The sequence below is a fragment of the Oncorhynchus mykiss genome, chromosome 5, assembly GCF_057628025.1.
Source record: "Oncorhynchus mykiss isolate SJ-2025 chromosome 5, ASM5762802v1, whole genome shotgun sequence".
Lineage (NCBI taxonomy): Eukaryota > Metazoa > Chordata > Actinopteri > Salmoniformes > Salmonidae > Oncorhynchus > Oncorhynchus mykiss.
Genome location: NC_143026.1, coordinates 10030320 through 10048034, shown reverse-complemented (window position 1 = coordinate 10048034; position 17715 = coordinate 10030320). Strand labels below are relative to the sequence as shown.

The following is a 17715-nucleotide window of genomic DNA, read 5'->3' as shown; positions in this document are numbered from 1 at the left end:
TCTCGCCAATTAAGGTGCCACCAACCTCCTGTGCATGAAATTGAAACATGCTAATATCAGGTACTTTGACCTCTTATTGTTTATCAGTTAGAAAATGCTAAAAGTTAACTGTTGGTGACAGTAGCTAGGTAAACAACCAACTTGTGGATTGTATTTTCTCATAGTAAGTTACCAAAAAAGTAATTTGTTATTTGGGTGAATGAGCTATTTAAAAAACTTACAGGCATGCCTCCTGTAGCTAGAGATAGCATAACCACAGCTTTTATGCTGTCCTGGTATATTGTCTCTTAAATCGGTTGAGGGAAAGATGGATTCTGGGTCATAGTTTAATCCATTGTAAAAAACTGGGGACCACTGTTACAGGACATAATCCAGAATTCCAGTATTGTGACATCTGCACCAACACGAAGACCATTCCAGATTACAAGTGAGTACAGTGATTGAGTTTAATGACTTTATAAACTATATAAAACAATGATCTTAAAAATCCATGCATTTTCAGTGTAAATTCATTTTGAAATATAGAGAAAAAAATCTATGTACAACTGAACTGTAACAGCAGCTTCACTCCGGCTGTTCACCAGAAATACACTTGGCTGCATAGAAGATTTGACATTATTGCCTATGTTAAAAAAAAAAAGAAAAAATGATTTCTGTAAAAAGACTAGTTTATTTGAGATCTTACAGGCGTATTGTATTTGATAGACCCCTCCTGGTTTTCCACGACATGTCTGAGTAAAACTTGAGCTTTCAACTCGTCTATTCCAACATGTATTCACAACAGAATTCACAAAATAAACAAATAAACAAAGAAGTTGCTCTAGAGCCCTCAAACTCAACTCTGGACCTCCAAGCTAGTTCACTGCTTTTTTTCATTCTTCTCCTCTAATCAGGGACTGATTTAGACCTGGGACACCAGGTGGGTGCAATTAATTATCAGGTAGAACAGAAAGCCAGCAGGCTCTGGACCTAGGTAGGCGAAGAGTTGAGTACCCCTGCTCTAGGGGAATAATGAACTAATAGAATATTTCCCCGTTTACCAAAGTTATTCTGAATAGCATTTATCATTAAAGTTAAGTGTTGTACGAAACTGACATTTAAAACGGACAAAAAAGCCTGAGTTGATGGGGAAAGGTAAGAGTTGTAATAACAAACCCAAAAGAGCCTGAGAAGAAAAAAGCCCATTGATTTACTATTTTACAATAATTTACAGTAGTATAATTCGTGAAAAGGGACATTTTAAATTGCTCACAAAAAAAATCCTGGTTATTTTACAGCGGAGGCAGAAATTAAATAATTAAAGCATGATGCAAAAAAGAAAAACAGATCGTCAAGGTGGTCACTAGAAACACTGTAAACGAGGTACTTTGGAAGGTGAGCCCAAGTCATTCAGACTGCTTTTTGACGAGACCCTTACATCCACTCTTAGCATGATTATGAGAGAAATACATAAACGTTACTTTTCTTCTTGATTTAAACACTTCTTTAAATAAACGTGAAAACCACATTAAAACGTGAGAGAGACAAACAGTCAATAGCAGGATCCAGTGTCGTGGGTTGGTGAGACAGCACTCGAGGGTATTTGTGTCCGTTGGAGTAAAAAAAGGCGTCCATTTTATAAAAATAATAAAAGAAACTATGCTGCGACACCGATGGCACAGCTTTTAACTCTTAAATACAAAAATATGCAATTTGTCTGCCAACCCGCTCCCACCGCCATCGTTCCTGGGACGTGGTCCACCGTTGGAGTTAGGACACCACAGATACAGTGCGTAGTACAGCTTTGTTTACTTCCACAGTCCCCATAAGGCATTTCCTGTGTTCAACGCATGTCTATGGCTGATACTCTCCCCGCTAGGCTAGCTCCTCCAGCCCAGGCCGACGCTGGCGGTTATGTCTTGCGGCTGCTCCAGATCTGCTCCGGCGTGCTCTTGTGGTCTGACGAGTACTCGAAGGGCGACCGATGGCCTAACGGCGAGCGTCCGTCGTAAGGCGAGCGCTGGTCGCGTGGCGAGCGTTGGTCACGCGGCGAACGGGGACCGCTGGCCGATGCCCGTTGGTCCATCTGCCAGTCTGCGTGGTAGCGGTAGGAGTCACTTCGCGATGACGACTTGTGGTGGCCCGATGAGTAGTCGGAGCCCGAGTGGTGTTCGGAATGGGAGCGGTGGTCTGAGTGGGAGCGCTCCTTGCCGTCCATCCGTCCGTCTCGGCCTGACCGGTGCTCGTCCACCTTCCTGTGCTTACTGTCGCTGTAGTATCTGATGAAGAGGACACCGTGAGCAAGACTGACCAGCACAGAAAACCAATATACAGAAATTATTAGGTACAGAATTGTTTGATCCACAATGGGACCAATTTATTAAGCATCGAGTTGCACTAGATTCTAGAAATAACGCCCCAAAACCTAATCAGTAGAACAATAATGAAAATGCCCTGAATTGGCACAAACTTGAAAAGAACCATTTACCACAAATAGGGGGAAGCCTTTAAGAGTATATAGTTGGTCTTACCTGCTGTCCTGCCGGTCTGACCTGTAGTGGTCTCTGTGGTCTTTGCCATTGCTGAAGGCCGAGTAGGGTCTCTTCCTGGAGTCCCCCCCGCTCCCCGACATCCTACTGTAGGGGTCGGAGGTGTGCCTGTCCCGGCTGTCGCGGTCCTCATGGTAGCGCGACGCCGAGTGATGCCTTTCAGAGCTGTAGCTGTCCCTGCTGCTGTCGTCGTGGTGAGAGTTGTCCTTCAGCCTCTCGATGTCTGGGCCAAGAGGACGGGAAGAAGAACCGGGATTAATAAGGCCACACACACACACTTGCTTTTCTCATTGTTCATTAATATTTGTTTTATGTATCCCTCATTTAACGTGGTCATTAAGATGACGACCCCCCCCCAAAAAAAGAGAAACTAGTCCAAGATGGTGAACAAACAGACTAAAATGGTGAGAGTTCATACCTGCATGTTTAAAGCCATGGGTATTTACAGTGCTAGTGATCCCATCTGCTGCCTGTAAAACAGATCAGCATAAAACACTGCCATTAAAATTATATTTGGAAAGATAAGAAATGCAATCTATATTTGTATCACTTTATTGCCCAGTTAAGCCTTTATGAAGTGATTGAATTGTATTTTCATATCCCCGACATGCTGGAACAGCAACTCTTCCATCAGGGCTTATACATACCTGAGCGTTCTCTTGTCTTTTCTTGATTGCGTGCTTATACAGTTTATGCAATTTTCTTGCATCAAATTCTGTAAATTTTGAAACAAATATCCACAGGTTTCTGGAGATAAGGGGGGGAAAAAGTGATTTAAGTCAACACTGGTCATTGATACAACGAGCCCCATAACAAAGTAACGGTATGAATGCAGTCAAAGGTACATAACCAGCTCAGTTGGATTGGTAAAGGACATAAATCCACATGCCCTGAGCTCTGTTTCCATAACCCCAGTGTTATGAAACGTTACAAAACTTCTAATCAGGAAATTAACATTCTGTCAGTTTGCCAAGGCCATCCCCAAGGATGGGATGATCTTCAATGTTGTTTGTATTTATAAAAAAGCATTCCAGCCTGTGTGAATCTGTAAAGGACAATCAACGAGGGGCTATGCGTTTTCTGGAAAATAATGCACAACGTGGAAGGTTTGTTCCACAACACGCTAGAACGCATAGAGCCCCAAGTTAATTATCCCTTTTTGGCTATAATTTAACACAATTACCGCTGAAATGTGTTCATTTGCAGGTAAAAATGTGTTCAACATCCACTGAAGTAGCTAACAAGTTCACTAGACAGCTACAGGAGTTGCCTTGGTAACCAAACAGACCAAATCAGTCCTAGTTTGCCAAATCAAATTCCACAATGCCAATAATGTTTTCAATTCGACTTTTGTGTTCAAAAGCAGCTGAAACATGTAAGAATGAACTACAGCCATTGAATTGTACCGTGTAAATATACTGTGTGTCATAGGGAAATAATGCACCCTCTAGAATGCCCTTCAAGCCAATCAGAACGAGTATTCAACAATCATGGTATATCAGACATTATAAACTGGGTGGTTGTTGCCCTGAATGCTGATTGGCTGACAGACATGGTATATCAGACTGTATACTGCGGGTATGACGGAGCATGTATTTTTACTGCTCAAATTACGTTGGTAACCAGTTTATAATAGCAATAAGGCACCTCTGGGGTTTGTGGTATATGGTTAATATACCACGGCTAAGGGCTGTATCCAGGAACAGCCATATACCACACCCCCCCGTGCCTTATTGCTTACATTTACCACGGGTAAATAACAGTACCACGTATTTCAGAGAGCTGGATCTTAAAATCCGCAAATTGATTGTAACAAAACGCTGAATGTGAAAAAATATCAGGCGCATTACTTTCTCCACTGTTTGATCTGCTCGGGGTTGGAGTACTCCTTCAGACACTCGGTGATGTGGTCTCCGATCTTGATGAGGCACTGGCGCGTGTGCTCCAGCTGCTCGCGTTCCGACAGGCCCTTCTCCGGACGGTCCAGCTGCTTCAGGGCCGCCTTGACCGGTCGCATCCTCTCCTTACACTGAGGGACACAGACAGGATATACACGGTTAATGGAGGGCCAAAAATTGGTAAGACAGTATTTTGTTACCGTCCCGACTCACTGAGCAGACTTGTGTGTGACTTACCACACTGAAGGTCTTCTGGTCCAGTTCCTCCGACTCCTCCGAGATGTTCTCTCCCCCTGCTGTGATGTGGACCGGAGTGTCACAAGTTTTCTTCACCTTCTCCCGTACCTCAGTCTTCACCTCGCTCGGCTGTAGGAAAGAAAACAGTCACAATTAATAAGATGCCACGCAGAGACATTATAAACCTTGGAAATAAGACACCAAAGATCCTACATGCTTAACACAATAAAGCACAATAAATGACTAATAGGGCACAAAAATGTGTTAACACCACACACGGAAAAAATACAAGTGACCAACCTTGACTTTAGTGCTAATACATTTATCATATTTGCAGTGCAACGAACTGCACTTCAACTATTCACAATGTGGTGAGGTCTTACCTGGTCTTGTCTAGAAGGGATACAGCTTTGTCAGTGTTTCCTCTATATTCATTTAGCAGCAGCAGACTGTTAAATTGTTGCCGCCACTCCAATATATATATATTTTACTTAAATATTTATTTTTGACTTAAAATGACCAAAACCAGATAAAGTAAATAGAAAAGATAATGGAGTTATATATATACATTTTTAAATAAGATCATCTTTGAGAATTAACAATCACCAAAATAAAAACTAGAGAGTCAGGGAGTACATAAATGTGACAGGTGACAGGTGTCCCCCCCCCATTGATTTTTATTGTAATATGTTTGAGTCACTCAGATAGCAAACATGTCAAAGGCTATGACAACATGTGTAGAATTGCAGGACATTTGCTTTAAACAGCAACAGTGTCTATGCAGTCAAGAGTAGGGCGTCAACATTTTTAAAATTGGCCACGCCCACTACCCCACCCTTAGCCACCGCCACTGAAAAAAAAAACCTAGAGGAAACACTGTCAAATGAACATCAAATGCATTTTATCTAAGCCCAAACCCCTTCCAAACCTTAAATCAATTTTCCTAACCAGCTACAAACAATCTTACAGAAGCTGTATCCCATCTAGTCAAAACTATCTTACCTTCTCCCCTGTGACCTCTTCCTGTTCATGTACTGGATCCACGGGCTTGGTTTCTTTCTTCTCTTTCAGGTCCTTCTCTTTCACCTCGCGGCTCTCTTCTTTCTTCTCCTTTTTAACCTCTTTCTTCATCTCCCTTTCTTTGGGCTCCTTCTCCTCCTCTGGCTCAGGCTCCTCCTCTGGCTCAGGCTCCTCCTTCACCACCACGCGCTCCGTTCGACCCCTTCTGGGTGGCAGCTTTACCGGGACCACCTCCTGGGAGGTGGAGAGATGGTTAGAATAGCTTGACAGCCTCGATGCAAGATTACCTTAACTGAATTCTATACGTATGCTTGTGGGCACATGGGTTTAATCACACTGCTATACAGAGCAGGCAATAAGCTTAACGTACCACAGTACTGTCGGCCCAGTTCTCTCTCCCTTGACAACTGATATATCCAAGGTTATTTTCAGACTGGGCCCATACATTGAGTTTAGCTGACTGATTACTGGGGTTAATTTGATCTGTTACTCGTTGTTATTTAATTAAGGGATCCCTTGTCTACTATCCAGAGCCATAAGGAGTCTCCGATCATAATTGGAATAGGGTAAAGTTGCCCCTAGATGCCGATCTCGGTTCAGTTTGGCATTTTCCCCACTAATGGCTAAGGTTAGGATTGGGGGAGAGGAAGCTGATCATTCCACATACCTTTTCCTCCTCAATCTCGTCCTCGGAGGACTTGTCTGAGTGGGGCGTAGAGGACGGACTCTTCACCACTTCGTCCACCTTGGCTGGCTTCACAGCTTTGGTCTTCTTACTCCTCGGTTTCCTCTTCCTCCAATTGGCCTACAACAACAAAAAGGGACTTAATCATTCTTTACAACAAATTGAAAAAACACATGGGCCCTTGAAATAGAATGTGTGCTGGGTTTTGGACTTGTCAATGTCACAATTGGATGTTTAAAATGAGTAATTAATCATCCTCCTGGTGATTATATTTGCCACACTTGGATTTGGATTCTCTGATGGCCAAAGCAAGCTCAATCATTGGTCCATACATATATAAAATATGTAATACTATTTATATAATATATTTTTTTCTCCCACCATAGCCTTTTCAGAGACACTTGACACGTTGTTGACGATAAAACTGCAGACAGTTTGTCATGACTAACTTCTTGTTTTTGACACCAACTAAAACCACTCAACTCTTCACGTTATTAGGAGGAACTGACACTCTGTCATACAGACCAGACATGACAAAGAGACCAAAAGAGGTCTCTGCTCTGCTCTGATCAAATGGCAGCACCCACGAGATCAACAACATTCCTTAAAGCTGGTCTGGGATTGGTACATACATTTTTGGACTTGATAGTCAGCGATGCAAAGTTAAAACAGAATATTGTCCGACTTCCGCAACAACTAAGAACGTGAAGCACAAGGCTACACTTCTCCACTGTTTGTCTTGCAGCTATCACATTGCTGCAGAGTGAAGGGCACCAGAGCATAAGCGCAGGTACTCCGTTGGAGACCGCAGTCTTGTATCGTGCAGCTCGTTGGACTGGACTGTCAGTTATTGTATCTTGAGCATGGTCTATGAATTTAAAAAGCTTCAATTCCCTCGCTTTCATCCCCCATCTGCTTACCAAAACAAGTGGCAAGGCTGCCGCTTTGTTTTGAGAATCCCAGACTAACTTGAACTGTGGACTTCTTAAGGTGTAAATTTGAGACTAAATGAAACACTACACAACACCTCACCTGCATATAGCTAGGAATGCAGACAGAGGAATTCATCATCTTATTGCAGAGGAACTGCCAATGGAAAAGGAGATGTACTAAAGCACACAGACTGTGTATTCACCTTATGACGCCTGGCAACAACAAGGGCACATCCAATTTGTTGCAATTGTTTTCCTCCTTTCCGGGTCCATTCAAACAAGCAAAATATTGTTAAAAATTAAATAAAATTTGCCAAAAACTTAAATACCGTGCACATAACATGAAAGGTATGTTTGTTCTATGTTGAGGAAAATATTGAACAAGTTTGTTTTTATGCAGTATAAGCACTCCGGAAGCCCACATTCTCTTTGGCTTTGACTGGCGTTGTTAGCTTTGTGGCACAACAGCTAGCATTTATCCTAATGTTATCTCCATAAAATGTTCTCGGCGTGGTTTCGGTCATTGATTCGGGGCGGCAGGGTAGCCTAGTGGTTAGAGTGTTGGACTAGTAACCGAAAGGTTGCAAGTTCAAATCCCCGAGCTTATACTACTCTGTCGTTCTGCCCTTGAACAGGCAGTTAACCCACTGTTCCTAGGCCGTCATTGAAAATAAGAATTTGTTCTTAACTGACTTGCCTAGTTAAATAAAGGTAAAAAAAATAATAATAATAAAAAATGGATGTTGTCTAACATTTACCATTTTATGCATTGAACTTTGATTAAAAAAAGGGATACAGCCTTACGACCATTTGATACAGTCTAATATGCTAACTAGCCAATGACGCCAGTCAAAAGCTATGAGAATGCTAACGAACGTGGGCTTCCGAGTGCTTATACTAAGTAAAAACAAGCATACGTTTTTTTCAATTATTTTCCTCTAGAAAGAACTAACACAACTTTCAATTTTTTGGGCACATTATTTAAATAGTTTTGACAAAAGTAATTCATATTTTCTTGTTCGTGAATGGGCTGGGAGGAGGAATACAATTACGTTAGATCAGGAATTGGGTCAAGTGGGCGTGGCAACATAATAGTGTGTGAAGAGTGTGATCCAGCCAGTTATGGACACGTACCGTCCCTGCTTGCCTCTGTGCTTCCTTTTTGGCCAGGTCCTTGCTCAGTAATTTGATAAGATAGTCTGCTCTCGTCTGCAGTTGCTTGGCCTGCGGCTTCTTGTCAGGGTCGTCTGGTAGGAGCTGGTTCACACAAAGGAACAGATGTGTAAATGAATACAACTATAACACAAAAGCTCTTACCTAGTAGTAGTAGTACTGATGGTAGTAGTAGTTGTAGTAGTAGTAGTGATGGTAGTAGTAGTAGTAGTGATGGTAGTAGTAGTTGTGGTAGTAGGTATAGTAGTAGTGATGGTAGTAGTAGTGATGGTAGTAGTAGTAGTGGTAGTAGTAGTAGTGACGTTAGTAGTGGTAGTAGTAGTTGTGGTAGTAGGTATAGTAGTAGTGATGGTAGTAGTAGTAGTAGTGACGTTAGTAGTGGTAGTAGTAGTAGTGATGGTAGTAGTGGTAGTAGTAGTGATGGTAGTAGTAGTGGTAGTAGTAGTGATGGTAGTAGTAGTGGTAGTGGTAGTGATGGTGGTAGTAGTAGTAGTAGTTGTAGTGGTAGTAGTGGTAGTAGTAGTAGTTATAGTGGTAGTAGTGGTAGTAGTAGTAGTAGTAGTGGTGATGGTAGTAGTAGTAGTAGTAGTAGTGGTAGTAGTAGTGATGGTAGTAGTAGTAGTAGTAGTAGTAGTAGTAGTAGTAGTAGTAGTAGTGGTGGTAGTAGTAGTGGTAGTGGTAGTGATGTTAGTAGTAGTAGTAGTTGTAGTAGTAGTGATGGTAGTAGTAGTGGTAGTGGTAGTGATGGTAGTAGTAGTAGTAGTTGTAGTGGTAGTAGTGGTAGTAGTAGTAGTTATAGTGGTAGTAGTAGTAGTAGTGGTAGTAGTAGTGATGGTAGTAGTAGTGGTAGTGGTAGTGATGGTAGTAGTAGTAGTAGTTGTAGTGGTAGTAGTGGTAGTAGTAGTAGTTATAGTGGTAGTAGTGGTAGTAGTAGTAGTTATAGTGGTAGTAGTGGTAGTAGTAGTAGTAGTAGTGGTGATGGTAGTAGTAGTAGTAGTAGTAGTAGTGGTAGTAGTAGTTGTGTTAGTAGTGGTAGTAGTAGTTGTGGTAGTAGTGGTAGTAGTAGTGATGGTAGTAGTAGTAGTAGTAGTAGTAGTAGTATAGTAGTAGTAGTAGTAGTGGTAGTGGTAGTGATGTTAGTAGTGGTAGTAGTAGTAGTAGTTGTAGTGGTAGTAGTGGTAGTAGTAGTAGTTATAGTGGTAGTAGTGGTAGTAGTAGTAGTAGTAGTAGTAGTAGTAGTAGTAGTAGTAGTAGTAGTAGTAGTAGTAGTGACGTTAGTAGTGGTAGTAGTAGTAGTGATGGTAGTAGTGATGGTAGTAGTAGTGGTAGTGGTAGTGATGTTAGTAGTGGTAGTAGTGGTAGTAGTAGTAGTAGTAGTTGTAGTGGTAGTAGTAGTAGTTATAGTAATATAAAAACTGTGGTGCACATACATGTAATTTATTCAGACTCACCTTATGTGTCAGGTTGAGGTCAGGGTCCATTTTAATCATTTCCCAGCTGCCGTAACCATACTCGTAGATTCCTATGAGCAGGCTAGAGTCGTCCTCCTTGCCCCAATCAATGTCAAAGTGTGCTGCCTTGGAGTGGCATGGAATTGTGTACCTAAGAAAAGAGAAGGGTTTGGATTCAGTAAGAGTAGAAAGTTTCATTTTATATTAATTGGTCCTAAAACTAGGTATGCAACAATCATATTTACATTGTAAGTACAGATTGGTTTCATAGTTCTTACAACATTGTGAAAGTCATGTCTGCCCTTTAATGAATAAATAAATGTTGTGGATTTAGATAGGCCTATGCCAGGGGTTTTCAACCGGGGATTCGCAGACACCTAGGTACTGCAGGGGGTCCGCAAAAATATAAAATAAGATTTCTTATTTGTATTGAAATGTTCATGAATAGTGTTAGCAACAGAATAAACCACCTTTAATTGTTTTTATTTTATTACATACCTGCATTAGAAAAGAGGAGAATGTTATTTCTAATGACGTCAACTCCTAATATTGAGCAAATTATACTAATTGAAGCCAATTAGACTCACTGGAGAACATGAAATATAGAACGCTTTGGGAAAAAAACAGTCAATAGGCTATTTTTTGCTAATGTATGATGGGGGTTCCTGGGTCACCAGTTTGCCAGGAAGTGGGTCCCTGGGCAAGAAAATGTTGAAGACCCCTGCCCTATGCTATATAATACATGGTGTGGATTTAGATGGGCCTATGCTATTTAATACATGGTGTGGATTTAGATGGGCCTATGCTATTTAATACACGGTGTGGATTTAGATGGGCCTATGCTATTTAATACATGGTGTGGATTTAGATGGGTCTATGCTATTTAATACACGGTGTGGATTTAGATGGGCCTATGCTATTTAATACATGGTGTGGATTTAGATGGGCCTATGCTATTTGTTATGCCAAGGGATTTCTGTTTGTATTGGCTGCTATGAGAGTGTAAAACTTGAAACAATTAACTGTTGTGTGATGGAGGAGTTGAGTAAAAGCAGCATGGCTTTGTTCCAAATGGACCCTGGTCAAAAGTAGTGCACTAAATAGGGAATTAAGGGAGCCATTTGGGACGTAACCCAAGTTTGAGGTATGAGACCGAATGTAGACAGACCTCTTCCTCTCATCGGGGTCGGCAGGAATGGCTTTGTGGAGCGGCGCCAGCTCCTCCTCGTGGGAGATCACCAGCTTGGCGTTCACCTGGACTCCCGAGATCCTGAACGTAGGGCCTTTCACTTTCCCTCTTCTGCCTCCTGGTGGTGAGGCAGAGAGAGGTTTAAAACCAGTGACAGACACTTATTGAGCAACTTAACAGTGGATTTTGACATTGTTTGGATTAGCAGGAGAGAGATGGATGGATAGAGATGGACTGGAAAGAGAGATGAATATATTGGGATGGATAGAGATGGACTGGAAAGAGATGAATATATTGGGATGGAAGGATGGATAGAGATGGACTGGAAAGAGATGAATATATTGGGATGGAAGGATGGATAGAGATGGACTGGAAAGAGATGAATATATTGGGATGGAAGGATGGATAGAGATGGACTGGAAAGAGAGATGAATATATTGGGAGGGAAGGATGGATAGAGACAGACAGACAAAAGACAAGTGGAAAGTACCCAGTGTTCGACTTGGGCAGGTGCTAACCGGAGCTGAGTACCAGCACCTCAAATTCTAAACTGTTTGAGCCCCTGTTCCTTTTATAGAATATTAGCTCAAATGTATTGTGGAGCTGCTGCACCTAAATATAAAACACCCAAAATGAGTATCGGCACCTATTTCAGTACAAGTCAAACACTGAAGTACCTGACGTCTTCTCTGGTCCACAGGGGTTCTCCCGGAGAGTCTTCAGACAGCCGTTGTGAACCGTCTCCGCCAGACGCTTCAGGTCATGTTCAGACTTGTCCACTAGTTCGGCATCACGGGCAATAGCATCCAGTCTGAAAGAGGTTGATTTTTTTGGTTGGTCAAATAGCATGTTGACAAAAGTTGTCAAATAACTTAAACCACATTTCGTAGTTTTTGCCTGCAGTTACCTTTCAAGTGGTCCACCAAACTTTTTGTAGCTTTTGATAAATCTATGTAGGAAAAGAGAAAGTTGTGAGGCAAAGTCGAGGTAATGGAAGTGAGTGCATTTTCTACATCCCCAAAAGGTATTGGGGGGGGGACTTTTCCCACAGGATAGATGACATTTAACAACATCACGTGTATCCCAAAATGTTCCCCAAATCCCTATAGTGCTACTAAGGGAATCGGGTGCCATTTGGGATGCATCTCATGTGTAGTGCTTACCTTCGTATCTCAGCATCGCTGAAGCCCTTGATGTTTTCTCGTGGAATGGTCCGAGGTCGTCCTCGTTTCTTGGGCCTCTTGCGATCCGAGACGGAGTCGCTGTCGGAGCCGGAATACCGTCTGTTTCTACTACGCCGGCTCTCACTGCCGTTAAAGTTGACCTGGAACCACATATCAAACAACAATGTATTATTAGAATGAGAACCATGTTCTCTGAGGGTTTCAATGGAACCCGCAGCACATCCTCCACTGACAGGGGCGGAACTGTTCGGCACAACATATTAGTTCAGAAGACAAAGAAAGCTACCAGTCTATTACAATTCTAAGACGGAAGCATTTAGAAAAAAAATCTGGCATTACTGTTATGATTCATTGATAAACCCAAACTCTGCATTGGAGAGTACTGCTGTGTGTGCGTGTGAGAGAGGAGGGAGTGCCCCCAAGCTAACCTGTTTGGCACAGTTCCTCATGCGGGGCAGCAGGTAGATCTCCTCCAGCTCTTTCTGCCTCTCCTCCTCCTCCATCCGCCGCCGCTGCTCCTCGGGGATGATGTCATCCCAGCCCCGATGGTGGCGCTCAGAATCCATGACGATCTCCTCCTCCTCCATCATGGAGAAGTTGGCCACCTGGCAGGGAGGGGTCAGAGTTAGGTCGAGAGGTCACAGAGGCTCAGCGGATTGACTTATCATTTGATTTGTTTTACTCTTATTAGGGCCCGTTTCCCGGACACCGATTTAGCCTAGTCCTGGACTAGAAATAGCATGGTAAATGGAGAATATTCATAAATATTTTTTGGTCCAGGACTAAACTTAATCGATGTCCAGAAATTTTGCCCTTTACGTTTACATAATAAAAAAATTAAACACACTATTGTACTTATTTTAATTCTTACTAGTGCCTTTCTTTCCATTAGTGGTTATTTTTTTAAAAGCCTTTACTTGCGTTGAACTTGATAAATACCTTGAACTGTGAGAGCAGCTCCTCTCCAACAGTGGAGGGGCCGGGGTCATTCTCTCTGGTCTCGGCTCTCTTCAGGATATCGTCGATGTCCATATCCTGCCAAAGTGAAACCCGAAAAGTCAGTTTATGAAAAATGTATTAACTTCACCGATCCACAGAGGGGAACCTGAATTTGTCAACCAACATCAGACACACAGGGACAATATAGGTCTACATCAGAACAAATGCAACATGAAAGATTAATAGGAACTGCAAAGTACCACAGTTTGGACCTACAATGATAAGGATTAGGGTTGTCAGGATATCAGTATCATGGCAAGTAAACAAAACATGAAGCAGAATTCATATCTTGTTGAAAACAAACAGCCTTATTTTTCCATCCAGTCACATTTGTTTACCCCTCCCCCATTATATAACTATTTTAAATTAAGCAGGTTTTTAAAGTTTAGTCTGCTTTGTGTCCTTTTTTGTCACAAAAAAATGTGTAACATAGTATCGTGATAGTGATGAGGTGAGTGACAAACCTGAGGCTCCTGCTCCTCCCCCTCCTGCTCCTTGAACAGCTCCTCGGCACCAAACTTCAAAATGGCCGACAGCTCCTCCTTGTTGAACGGAGTGGCACTGCAAGTGATGGAAGTTCCAAATGAGAACACAAAAAACCTTGCAGGGATGTGTGTGCATGACCGTGAACACCTCAGAAGGATGGTGTGTGTATTTGTGAGTAAGCATCTAGAAGGTAGCTATAGGGTGTGTGTTTGTGAGTAAGCATCTAGAGGGTAGCTATAGGGTGTGTGTTTGTGAGTAAGCATCTAGAGGGTAGCTATAGGGTGTGTGTTTGTGAGTAAGCATCTAGAGGGTAGCTATAGGGTGTGTGTTTGTGAGTAAGCATCTAGAGGGTAGCTATAGGGTGTGTGTTTGTAAGAGACTAAGCACACTGAGGAAGTATGCGTTTTGTTGATGTAGTTGAGAGTGTAAGGTGTAACTGGCTATGTGCGTATAAAGCAGCATGTAGCCTAGTGGTTAAGAGCGTTGGGCCAGTAACCGAGAGGTCGTCGGTTTGAATCCCCAAGCCGACTATGTGAAATTTATGTTGACGTTCCCTTGAGCAAGGCACTTAACCCCAATTGCTCCTGTAAGTCGCTCTGGATAAAAGAGTGCTAAATAACTAAAAATTAAAAAATGTGTAAAGAGTAAGTGCGCTTGCATGTGTTCTCGCGTGAGTTTGTGGGCTCTTGCCTGTGTGTAAGCACCTAGAGATGCGAGTGTGTTTTCAGTGTGTATTTGTGTACCTGGAGGGGGCGGTGCCGGTGTGGAGGACCGTCTTGCCCGTGGTGTCCATCCTCTGGATGACTAGATGGTCCAGCACCATCTTCTTCTTGGCCCGCTCAATGATCTCCTCCTCCACCGAGCTCTTAGTCACCAGGCGGTAGATGTTCACCTGGGAGACATACAGGTCTCATGTTGGATGTTCACAACTATGTAATGCTTTATTATAGACGGGGAAAGCATGTTTGTTCAGGATATAGGGTGAATGACAAAAATCAGAGGAGATTAACAGCAATAGCTTTACAAAACTACTCAATACAACATGGACTCATATGACCATGTATCTTGGTCTAGTGCCTGCGGTCATTGGGTATCAATAGAACTTGACAATGCGTGTTGTGCGAACAACGGCCTGTTTTCTATTATAATTATTTTCTTTTCACAGTGAGTCATGCTGAGACCAAGGTCTATTTTACAGATGAGCCCTGTATACATCAATATACACTACATGTCGGCCGATTAATCGGCAGGGCCGATTTCAAGTTTTCATAATTGGTAATCGGCATTTTTTGACGCCAATTATGGCCAATTACATTGCAATCCACGAGGAAACTGCGCTGCAGGCTGACCACCTGTTACGCGAGAGCAGCAAGGAGCCAAGGTAAGTTGCTAGCTAGCATTAAACTTATCTTGTAAAAAAAACATCAAATTACACATGATTGATGATATTACTAGGTTAAATAGCTTGTCCTGCGTTGAAAATAATCAATGCGGTGCCTGTTAATTTATCATCAAATCACAGCCTACTTCGCCAAACGGGTGATGAATTAACAAAGGAGCATTAGAGGGGGAAAAAAAGCACAATCGGTGCACCAATGTACCTAACAATAAACATCAATGCCTTTCTTTAAATCAATACACAAGTACATTTTTTAAACCTGCATATTTAGTTAAAATAAATGCATGTTAGCAGGCAATATTAACTAGGGAAATTGTGTCACTTCTCTTGCGTTCAGTGCAAGCAGTGTCAGGGTATATGCAGCAGTTTGGGCCGCCTGGCTCGTTGCGAACTGTGTGAGGACCGTAATTAATTTGAAAGAATTTGACATAATTATGACATAACATTGAAGGTTGTGCAATGTAACAGCAATACTTACGACGTAGGGATGCCACCCGTTAGATAAAATATGGAACGGTTCCGTATTTCACTGAAATAATAAATGTTTTGTTTTCGAGATGATCGTTTCCGGATTTGACCATATTAATGACACGGCTCGTGTTTCTGTGTGTTTATTATATTATAATTAAGTCTATAATTTGATAGAGCAGTCTGACTGAGCTGTGGTAGACAGCAGCAGACTCGTAAAGCATTCATTCAAACAGCACTTTCCTGCGTTTGCCAGCAGCTCTTCGCAATGCTTGAAGCACAGAGCTGTTCATGACTTCAAGCCCATCAACTCCCGAGATTAGGCTGGCAATACTATAATGCCTATAAGAACATCCAAAGGTATATGAAATACAAACGGTATAGAGAGAAATAGTCCTATAATTCCTATAACTACAACCTAAAACTTCTTAAGTGGGAATATTGAAGAACTGGGAAAATTGAACCACCAGCTTTCATATGTTCTGAGCAAGGAACTTATTATAATACATTAATAAAATCAATTTAGTTTAAGTTAAAATAAGTGTTCATTCAGTATTGGTGTAATTGTCATTATTACACACATACATCTTTTTTATTTTTTTATCAGCCAATTTAAATCGGTATCAGCTTTTTTTGGTCCTCCAATAAATCGGTATCAGTTTTTTTTGGTCCTCCAATAAATCGGAATCTGTGTTAAAATCATAATCGGTCGACCTCTAATACAAACAGCCCTCCATACAGACCTCTACACTACACATCACTATACAGATAGATGGTAAGAGAGACCAATGACCAATAGCACATAGCTCTAAAAACCTGTATTAATCAACTCTATTTTGGTTTCTTAACCGCTTTGTCATTGGGTAACAAAAACTTGACGTTGAACTTGACCGCAAGTCAACTTCACAAAGTAATTGGTTGCATACCTGTCTCTTCTGGCCAATCCTGTGGGCTCTGGCCTGGGCCTGCAGGTCATTCTGTGGGTTCCAGTCAGAGTCAAAGATGACCACCGTGTCGGCCGACGCCAGGTTGATGCCCAGACCGCCCGCCCGCGTTGACAACAAGAAGCAGAAATCCTGGATGGGAGGAAGTGAGATGTAATAACGTGTGGTGTAAGATGGTTCATTACAGTAGATTTCCAATTATATATTCGCCCCATCAGTGAATTATTGAGTAAAACTATTGAGTAAAATTAGCAAGGTTGGGGTTTTCAACTCAGTCGATTCAGGAAGTAATCTGATTTGTCCCCAACCCTGGCTGTTAGCGTAGTAGTAGATATTATGGAGCATTCATTCCACACTTACCTCAGAGCCCTCAGCGTTGAAATGATCCAGCGCCTGTTTCCTCATCTCTCCCTTGATGGAGCCGTCCAATCTCTACAAAGATAAGACACATTTAGTCCTCGTCCCAGCAAACTCTCAATGTTCTTCAACGTTTAAATGTTTTTGTATTTTGCTTATCTTTTGGGGTTTAAGTATAGTAACTTTAGGACCTTCTAGGTACTTTGCTTAGATAACCACTGAGCTGAATCCTGACTAGGAAAGCACCTTATTTACCATTTTTAGTAAGCCATTGTGCCTTAAGCCAATACAAGATTTGCTAAAAAAATTTAAATGTTGAACAGACTTCTTTAGGGAGTATTCAACCTACAAATTCCTTAAAGCCCAAACTTCTTCTTGGAGATCTACGATACACCAGTATATGGGAAGGGGATAGGAAGACGAATGTGGTGAAGTCGCCCTTAAACACTGATCTTGCGTCAGTTTACAATTTCTCTCGCTAATGGGTTAAGTTTAGGATTAGGAGATGAGAAGCTGATCCTAGATCTGTACATAAGGCGCCAGAGAGCTGCTGACCTGGAAGAGGAACTGGCGGCTCTTCAGGTACTCGGCCAGGATGTCCAGCATCCGGACCATTTGGGAGAAGATGAGCACACGGTGGCCACGCTCCCGCAGACGCAGCAGCAGCTTGTCCAGCAGCACCAGCTTCCCACTGCTCCGGATTAGGTGCTGCAGGGGGAGAGGGGCAGGGGGAAAGGGCGAGGGGCAGGGGGCGAGTGCCAGGGG

At 42.3% G+C, this 17715-nt stretch overlaps 1 protein-coding gene and 1 non-coding gene across 3 annotated transcripts in view; both read right to left on the bottom strand.

The window, feature by feature from the left end:
• Positions 1 to 432: 432 nt before the first annotated feature.
• The window catches only part of chd1 (chromodomain helicase DNA binding protein 1), a 37028-nt gene continuing 19745 nt past the window's right edge, over positions 433 to 17715 (bottom strand). For both annotated transcript variants that reach the window (XM_036976723.2, XM_090233667.1), the window contains exons 17-37: positions 17506 to 17658; positions 16954 to 17025; positions 16576 to 16725; positions 14526 to 14674; positions 13761 to 13857; positions 13237 to 13332; positions 12726 to 12902; positions 12277 to 12437; positions 12021 to 12062; positions 11791 to 11924; positions 11093 to 11231; positions 9925 to 10075; positions 8435 to 8557; positions 6351 to 6488; positions 5666 to 5917; positions 4664 to 4792; positions 4379 to 4557; positions 3176 to 3275; positions 2947 to 2998; positions 2511 to 2751; positions 433 to 2258 (exon numbers count right to left, since the gene is read on the bottom strand). In XM_036976723.2, the coding sequence (XP_036832618.1) occupies positions 1892 to 2258; positions 2511 to 2751; positions 2947 to 2998; positions 3176 to 3275; positions 4379 to 4557; positions 4664 to 4792; positions 5666 to 5917; positions 6351 to 6488; positions 8435 to 8557; positions 9925 to 10075; positions 11093 to 11231; positions 11791 to 11924; positions 12021 to 12062; positions 12277 to 12437; positions 12726 to 12902; positions 13237 to 13332; positions 13761 to 13857; positions 14526 to 14674; positions 16576 to 16725; positions 16954 to 17025; positions 17506 to 17658 (3102 nt within the window). In that variant the 3' untranslated portion in view covers positions 433 to 1891. The remainder of the gene's footprint in view (positions 2259 to 2510; positions 2752 to 2946; positions 2999 to 3175; positions 3276 to 4378; positions 4558 to 4663; positions 4793 to 5665; positions 5918 to 6350; positions 6489 to 8434; positions 8558 to 9924; positions 10076 to 11092; positions 11232 to 11790; positions 11925 to 12020; positions 12063 to 12276; positions 12438 to 12725; positions 12903 to 13236; positions 13333 to 13760; positions 13858 to 14525; positions 14675 to 16575; positions 16726 to 16953; positions 17026 to 17505; positions 17659 to 17715) is intronic.
• LOC118964779 (small nucleolar RNA ACA64) lies at positions 5993 to 6120 on the bottom strand. Its single transcript, XR_005051972.1, has one exon. It is a non-coding gene; the product is annotated as a small nucleolar RNA ACA64 (small nucleolar RNA).